The sequence below is a fragment of the Lampetra planeri genome, unplaced genomic scaffold (genome assembly GCF_965212315.1).
Source record: "Lampetra planeri unplaced genomic scaffold, kcLamPlan1.2.h2 scaffold_142, whole genome shotgun sequence".
NCBI classification, from domain to species: domain Eukaryota; kingdom Metazoa; phylum Chordata; class Hyperoartia; order Petromyzontiformes; family Petromyzontidae; genus Lampetra; species Lampetra planeri.
This window is the reverse complement of record NW_027614141.1, coordinates 127927-136227: the sequence shown is the minus strand read 5'-3', so window position 1 is coordinate 136227 and position 8301 is coordinate 127927. Positions and strand designations below refer to the sequence as shown.

The 8301-nt window shown below is 57.4% G+C and overlaps 1 protein-coding gene across 2 annotated transcripts; it reads right to left on the bottom strand.

Moving 5' to 3' along the window:
- Window positions 1–417: 417 nt before the first annotated feature.
- Window positions 418–8043, bottom strand: LOC144739303 (transcription factor GATA-5-like). Of its 2 annotated transcripts, none has more exons than XM_078622267.1 (6): window positions 6489–8043; window positions 5816–5982; window positions 4842–4973; window positions 3507–3603; window positions 2787–2887; window positions 418–2359 (listed from the first exon to the last, which is right to left on the bottom strand). In XM_078622267.1, the coding sequence occupies exons 1-6, from the start codon at window positions 6997–6999 to the stop codon at window positions 2162–2164; spliced, it is 1206 nt and encodes a 401-aa protein (XP_078478393.1). In that variant the 5' UTR covers window positions 7000–8043; the 3' UTR covers window positions 418–2161. The 2 variants fall into 2 exon arrangements, with proteins under 2 accessions (XP_078478393.1, XP_078478394.1); XM_078622268.1 differs by having other exon boundaries at window positions 4842–4970.
- Between the last annotated feature and the right edge of the window lie 258 nt (window positions 8044–8301).

Sequence of the window (8301 nt, the reverse complement as noted above, 5' to 3'; positions counted from 1 at the left end):
ACGAAACTCATCGCGCATAGTCGTGGAGCGTTGCGGGTAAAAGAACAAACTAAATATCTTCTTGGTTCTTTCGGTAAAGTCACGTAGAAGGGAAATAATAAAATAATAAAAACAAAACATAATAAAATCAAATAATTCTCACGACGTTTCGGCCACAACGCAAGCAGCCTTCATCAGGTGACACAACGCAAGCTTGCATTGTGGCCGAAACGTGAGAATTATTTTATTATTATTTAATTATTTCCCTTCTACGTTACTTTACCGAAAGAACCAAGAAGATGAATCCCTGCAGTCACGAACGCTTTAAATCGAAATTTAACAGATTAAATAGTCCTCAGTTCTGTCTCTCCATATAAAAAAATAAAGTTCCTTCTCCCATGGCTACGGCCTTTCCAAACCAACGCTATCCGGCAGCAGCAGTGGTTTTGACCTTCATTTTCTCATCAGCAGAGTCAGGCCTCTTAAACAAACGCTGCTCAATTGCCAGATTATTGTTGGATAAACGACATCATTATTCCACGTGGAAAGAGACGAACAACCGGAGGTCCCTACGTTTTACAGAACACACAACGAGCGAGCGGATGAGCACAGTTCCCAATCACCATTGCAGAGATTGCAGATTCCAGAGCATCAGCTCACGGGGGGGGCCTGGGGACTTGCCAGGGGCCGTGGGAAGCGCGACCCACGCCGGGCACTGCTGCAGATACCGACGCGATGACTCACTCGCCGAAACACGCGTGCAGCCGGCGCGTCCAGACCACGTTCGTGACTCGTCAACACGGTAGGTGCTACAAAGCCACCGACCGCTGCACCACGGGTCCGCCCGCATCACGCGCCATTGGTTGCTCCATGTAAACGTTCGCCCCGACAGCTGGCGAGTGCGGCGGCGGCGGTTCCCGGAGAGATTGGGAACCCACCACTCGAGAGCGGGGCCCCCTCTAGAGCTCTCTCTCTTAGCGGGAGGAGGCATCCCCTTTCGCCAGCAGTGTTTGCAAGCAAAGGCATTGCAGGGCGGCGCTTTTACCTGTGCTATCTTTAAGAAACAACGTTACAGAGAAACATAGCGGAACCATCCCCACCACGCCGCCCCATCCGGTGACGTGTCGGTGGCGTGTCGGTGTTCAGGGCATTCAAAGTTTACGTTCCTCACTGTGTCCACGTTTTCACCACCATCAACTGCCGTAATCTGGCTCACATCTTCCTCTCTCCCGTGTCGACTCCCCCACCGGCTCGGGTTTGCCGCCCGTCCCCGTGGTTTTCCCAGGATCGTCATCTTTGTCGAAGATGGCTGCTGCCGCCATGGGAGATGTCAGCCTTCCCAGGGCGTGTTGAACTTTTTTCCCACCGTACGTAGCCAAGCGTACTAATTAGAGGTCGCAACTCTGCTCTCTGCGGTCCAAGGAGAGGTGCTTGCAAACCAACGTCCCTTTTCCCCTCCTTCCCTTGCTGCGGTTCCATCCCCATCACATTTCACTCCTTGCTGCATCTTCACGAACACGAACTCGCAGGCAGCCAGCAGTGGCTTTCCCGCTTGGCTTCATCACAGTCATTCCCGGTCACCGCCGAGGAGGGAAAGCCCCAATGTAGTGAAGTGTTTCGAGAGTCACCCTCTGGTCAGTTTTAGTCGACGGTTCTACGGAGCAGTTCTATGGGTCAGCGGACATCAACGCACGGCCGATCGTTCACAGTTCGTGTTTTTTCAAATTGGACACGTCCATCGCCCCCTGCCCCCCCACCCCCTTCCCAGCGTGTCCACGTGGCAATAGCCAATGTTTGCTCAACAACACACACTCAGGGACTGGTAGAGGTGAGAGGCCTAATTGGGCATAGGTAAGGCCCGGTCGTCAGGAAAGTTCGAGGGTCCACTCAGCCCAGGGGACAAGGCCCAATGAGGCAGGAACGAAAGTCATGCCTTGTCCGTGGAGCAGGACTAGGGGGCCTGGGTTAGGCGATTACAAGGCCCAACTGCGTAAGGGTAAGGCCTGCTTAGGCAAGGGCAGGACCTGCACAGGCCTGATCTCACGAGCGTGACTAGCGGGCCCCATCAGGAAAAGACGAGGCTCGGGCAGGCCACAGCAGGGCCTGTCCAGGCGAGACGGAGGCCATGTCAGGCGAGGGCCAAGGCCACAGCAGGGCCTGTCCAGGCGAGACGGAGGCCAGGTCAGGCGAGGGCCAGGGCGCACCAGGTGCCGTCGCGGCTTAGCAGCGGAGCTCCCAACTCGAGGTGGCTGGACCCAGGCAGCCCCGAACTGGTGCTGCACGGGTGAGCGGGGTGAGGATGGTGAGGGTAGTGAGAATCTCCAACACCATCCGTCCTCAGCAGGCCCAGTGTGGGAGGGCTTCCATGGGAACTGCAGTCCTGCCAGGCACAACGGACAATGGTACCCCATTTGAGCAAGAGCATGCCAATTACCGTCACAAAGCAGTCAATGACGTCACAAAGCAGTCAATGACGTCACAAAGCAGTCAATGACGTCACTAAGCAGTCAATAGCGTTACTAAACAGTCAATGGCATCATGAAGCCGTCAATGACGTCACGAAGCGGTCAATGACGTCATGAAGCAGTCAATGGCGTCACGAAGCAGTCAATAGCGTCACTAAGCAGTCAATGACGTCACAAAGCAGTCAATAGCGTCACTAAGCAGTCAATGACGTCACTAAGCAGTCAATGACGCCACAAAGCAGTCAATGACGTCACAAAGCAGTCCGTCGGGTGGGGGTAGAGGTGGGGGTTGAGGTGCGGCGGGGGGGCTTGCGAAGCTCGGAGCGTGGAGGCTCCTCTCACCTGTAGGCCGGGCGGAGCGAACGGAGGCAGCTCCAGCGCGTGGGCCCCCGAGTGGGGGGACAGCGCCGCGCCGCTGTGCTCCACGGGAGATGCCATGCCCACTGGGGGCAGGGGGGAAGGGGCAGAGGTCAGGGGTCAATAGTTCTTACCTTCTGGATGCATGCCAAGTTGATACGACATAGTCACAGCCAATATGATTCAGGATTGTTTACCGAGTTTCGTTACTGGACATATCAGGGGCTGAAGTAAGCCCCAAGGGTCCCGAGATTCTCAGGGGGAGGAACAGGGGAAGGAGGGGGGGGAAGGAGGAGGATGGGGGAGGGGAGGGGGTAGGAGGGAGGAGTAGGGGGATAGGGGAGGAGGGGGAAGGGGGGTAGGAGGGAGGAGGAGGGGGGGGTATGAGGGAGGAGTAGGGGGGAGGAGGATAAAGGGGACGGTGGAGGGGGTAGGAGGGAGGAGGAGGGGGGGAGGGAGGAGGATGGGGGGGGAGGGGGAAGGGGTAAGAGGGAGGAGGAGGGAGGAGGGGGTTAAGGGGGGAGGGTGGAGGGGTAGGAGGGAGGAGGAGGAGGGGGGGGGGAGTGGAGGAAGGAGGATGGGGGGGGAGGGGGGTGGGTGGAGGGGGTAGGAGGGAGGGAGGAGGGGGGAGGGGGAAGAACAGGGAGTAGTAGAAGAAAAGAAGAGGGGGGAGGAGGGGAGGGTGTAGGAGGCGCCCTGAGCTACCGAGTGCGGCTCTGGCTTTGCCGTTCCCGCCGACGCCCTTGGGCTTGCGCTTCCGCGTCTGGATCGCGTCCTTCTTCATGCTCAGAGGTCGCGCCACCTGTCGCCCACAAAGGTAGAGACAAAGAGCCCCCATGTAGCCTCGCCCGACCCTTGGGGTGGAAAGTGCCGTGAGCGAGTAACACCTATGCAGGGCCGGCACGGCGCGCCTACGGATAATTGACGTGGGGGGGGGGGGGGGGGCTGTGGATAGCACCGGTGCCTGCCCGGCCGTCTTTGTCTCCCCCAGTTGCTGATGTTTACACGCCGCACAGGGTGCTCGCTTAAAGAGTCGACCTTGGGGAGGCCTAAGGGCAGTTCAGATATGTGCCACTGATGTTGCCTGTGAACTGAACTCGTGCCACGTGGGTCGTAGCGCAATGCACGCTCACCTGCTATAGGTGCCGCTCGCCACATGCACAACAAAGACAAAGATCCCCCGTGTAGCCTATAACAGACTGTTGGGGCAAGTGCTGTTAGCGAGTAGCACCTATGAAGGCCGGCACGGCACACGAGGGGGTGGGTGGCCAGCACCACGCCCGGCCGCCTTTGTCTCCCCAGTGGCGATGTTTATTACACACCGAACCAGGTACTCATTTGAGTCTGAGTCGACCTAAGGGTGGCCCAGGACCGGTTCAGATTAAACGTCACCGGTGTTGGTGGCCGTGAGCGGGAATCGAACGAACTCGGATGGCTGGTGCTGCTGCTGCTGGTGGTCGTTGTGCTACTTCTGGTGGTGGTGCTACTGCTGCTGGTGGTCGTTGTGCTACTGCTGCTGCTGCTGCAACTGCTGCAGCTGCTGCAGCTGGCGGTGGTGCTACTGCTGGTGATGCTTCTGGTGGTTGTGATGCTTCTGGTGATAGTGCTTCTGGTGGTGGTGCTACTGCTGCTGCTGCAACTGCTGCTGCTGCCGCTGGCGGTGGTGCTACTGCTGGTGGTGGTGCTGCAGCTGCTGCTGCTGCTGCTGGTGGTGCTGCTGGTGGTGATGTTGCTGCTGCTAGTGGTGCTGGTGGTGCTGCTGGTGGTGGTGGTGTTGCTGCTGCTGGTGGTGCTGGTGGTGCTGCTGGTGGTGGTGGTGTTGCTGCTGCTAGTGGTGCTGGTGGTGCTGCTGGTGGTGCTACTGCTACTGCTGCTGGTGGTGGTGCTGCTGCTGGTGGTGCTGCTGGTGGTGGTGTTGCTGGTGGTGGTGTTGCTGCTGCTAGTGGTGCTGGTGGTGCTGCTGGTGGTGCTACTGCTACTGCTGCTGGTGGTGCTGGTGCTGCTGGTGGTGGTGGTGCTGCTGGTGGTGGTGGTGCATACCCCGTGCAGCTTCATGTAGAGGCCGCACGCATTGCACACGGGTTCGCCGTCCGCGTTGCGTCTCCACAGCGTCGTGGTGGCGGTGCGGCAATTGGCGCAGTGCAGCCCCGCCCGGCGCGACACCGCCTGCTGCTGTGACGACAACAACAACCAACAACCAACAACAGCAACAACAAAAAACAGATATTAAAACCGAACTCTTAAACCAGGGGTGGGGAAACTTTTTTCTGCCAAGGGCCGATTTGGATATTTATACAACATCATTCGCGGGCCATGCAAAATTGTCAACTTAAAAATTAGCCCGTTATATTCGGTCAAACATTTTATTAACTCGCCCCCTAATGCGATGACTGGAACTGCTTCTCTTTGTCGAGGCGTGTGATGTTAGCTGCTGGTATTGATGATGTCGCTGCTACTCGCAACTGCTTTTCCAGGTTTGCTTCTAGATTTATTGAATTTCGAGTCCCGCCTGCGGTTGCCTTGGCAGGGTCACACCAAATGATTTCTCGGGCCTCATACGCCCCGCGGTCCGGACGTTCCCCACCCCTGTATTAAACGATTGCTTGTGTTGCGATCGAAACGTCGAGATTTTATATTTTATTTTTCTATCTACGTGGCTTTACCGGAAATACCCAAACAATATGAATTCCCGCAGTCATGAAAGCTTTAAGTGAAGAAATTAAAACAATAACAATCATCATCATCATCATTATGTTTTAGTGCCATTTGGTCCAAGCATTTGCATCAGGTGCCGAAAACCGGTTTATATCGTGCGGTTTACCGGTTTTTTTTACGTGCACGACGAATCCGGGGCGAGTGCCCCGGGCCCCTCGTTTTGAGGCGGGGGGGGCGGGGTGGGGGGCACCTGGGGGGCCCCCCGCCCCACCCCTGGTTACCAGTCATGCAACCCAAATAGTAACCGGCTGAAGTCGGGGGGGGGGGGGTGTGGGGGACGACGACGACGACACACGTACGAGTCTCTTCTGCGCCTTGAAGACAGGACGCCCCCCTTTGCTCGTCTTGTGGTACAGTCCGCAGGCGTTGCACAGGTAGTGGCCTGTACCATCGCGCCGCCACAGCGGGGTGGACATGGCTCCGCAGTTGACGCACTCGCGGCCATCGTTGATGTCCTCCAGAGATTCTGAGCATCCGGGACAAATCACGCGAACATCGTCATCCTCAACCACGGGACATCATCGCTGCACATCGCCACGTGTCACAATCACTACCCATCACCATCACCACGTGCCACCATCATACAGAGACCCATAGACTCATAACACGGTAATCCATAGACTCACACAGAGACCCATAGACTCATCACACGGATACCCATAGACTCACACAGAGACCCATAGACTCACACAGAGACCCATAGACTCATCACACGGATACCCATAGACTCACACAGAGATCCATAGACTCATCACACGGATACCCATAGACTCACACAGAGACACATAGACTCACACAGAGACCCATAGACTCACACAGAGACCCATAGACTCACGCGTATGAAGGTCGACACGGCACACGGAGGCGGTGGTGTGGCAAGAACCACGCCGACCGCCTTTGTCTCCCCCCCCCCCCCCAGTATAGATATGTACTCCCCACCGTAACGCGCATTGTCCGAGGGGTGCCACTCACCGTTCGCCGGCAGCGGCCTCCTCACCCCGTGCGCCACCAACCCCGGCAGGATGGCGCTCTCGTAGGGGTGGCTGCCCCAGGAGGCCGCGCAGGCCGCGGCCTCGCCCGACCCAAAGCCGGGGTAGTGGGGGCCTCCCAGCGGGGTGTGGGGCCCCGGGGAATAGGCGAAGGGGGTGGCCTGCAGCTGTCCCTGGTACTGATGCTGCTGCTGCTGTTGCTGCTGCTGAAGGTGGTGGTGCTGTTGATGTTGGTGCTGTTGGAGATGCGGGTGGTGATGTAACGACTGGTGGTGGTGGTGCGGGTGGTGGTGGTGGTGGTGGTGAGGGTGGTGAGGGTACGGCTGTTGAGGAGCCTGGAGGGCGAGGGGCGAGTCGGAGTGACCCCAGGGGGAGAGGCCGCCCGCGGGGCTGCCGCGCTGCCCCGGGGGCGCCAGGTAGGCGGCGGGGAGGCCCGGCAGGAGAGACGCGGCCCCCACGTACACGGCCGCTGAGCTCGCCGCCGTCTCGTACATCGTGGGGCCGGGCAGGCCACCACCACCACCAACACCACCACCACCACCGCCACCCCCTTGGCAGTAGGAGGCCCGGTCAGCAACGGCGGTGCTGGTGCTGGAGGTGGACCCCTTTGCAGAAGGTGGCTTCTGAGAAAATACCTTCAAATGACCTCCCACTGGTGATCTCCCGGTGGTGGTGGTTGCTGCAGCGGTGACCTCCAGACGATTAACTACAAGGGTCGACCTCCCTCAGCGGTGACCTCCCAAGGGTTGACCTCTAGGTGATCACCTCCAGGGGACGACTCCCCAGTGGTGGATGCTGCAGCGGTGACCTCCAGACGATGAGCTACAGCAGTCGACCGCGCAGTGGTGGATCTTGCAGTGGTGGCCTCCAGGTGATGAACCCGGACAGACGACGACCGCCGAGACTCCAGCGGTGACCTCCTGGCAGTGGCCTCGCGAGCAAAGACCTTCAGGTGATGATCTCCAGATGGTGACTGCTGGAAGATGACCTCCCAGGTGGTGGCCTTGTGAACGAAGACCTTCAGGTGATGATCTCCAGATGGTGACTGCTGGAAGATGACCTCCCAGATGGTGGCCTTGTGAACGAAGACCTTCAGGTGATGATCTCCAGATGGTGACTGCTGGAAGATGACCTCCCAGGTGGTGGCCTTGTGAACGAAGACCTTCAGGTGATGATCTCCAGATGGTGACTGCTGGAAGATGACCTCCCAGATGATGGCCTTGTGAACGAAGACCTTCAGTTGACCGCTTAGCAGGCGGTCACCTCAAATGGGCAGTGGCGAATTTCGCAATCGGCGACAGGAATATGTAAACTGGAGGAATCCGATGAGCTATACAACTCTATTTTCTCCCACAGATGTCTCGCCCCCGGTCCTGGTGGTGATCGGGAGAGGTGCTCTTCCAGCAGTAACCTCCTCGGATCGTTGGCCTCTTCCTAAAAGAGAAGTGACATCAATTTAGTCGCGGAAAACCTCCAAAACTGATCTCCGCTGGTACGGCAGCTTGGGGTGGACGAAGGGCCTAAGTGTGTACAGCATTACATATCGAGCGTATGTATGGATTTACCTTTGTAATATTAACAAATTGAATTCGGCTCATCAAACAAATCCGTCAAAACTAAATACAATGAAATCTAATCCTGCTTGTTGTTGTATTTAGTCCTTCCCCCGCACCTCCCATAGACTCAACACTGCCCATAGACTAACACTTCCCATAGACTCAACACTGCCCATAGACTAACACTTCCTATGGACTCAACACTGCCCATAGACTAACACTTCCCATAGACTCAACACT

Coding starts and splice junctions, on each gene's coding strand:
- LOC144739303 (XM_078622267.1), bottom strand. CDS start 6,999: ATGTACGAGACGGCGGCGAGCTCAGCGGCCGTGTACGTGGGGGCCGCG. Junction 2,888..3,506: donor CAAAGCCAGAGCCGCACTCG/GTAGCTCAGGGC, acceptor CCCTGCCCCCAG/TGGGCATGGCATCTCCCGTG. Junction 2,360..2,786: donor TCGCTCCGCCCGGCCTACAG/GTGAGAGGAGCC, acceptor TGTGCCTGGCAG/GACTGCAGTTCCCATGGAAG.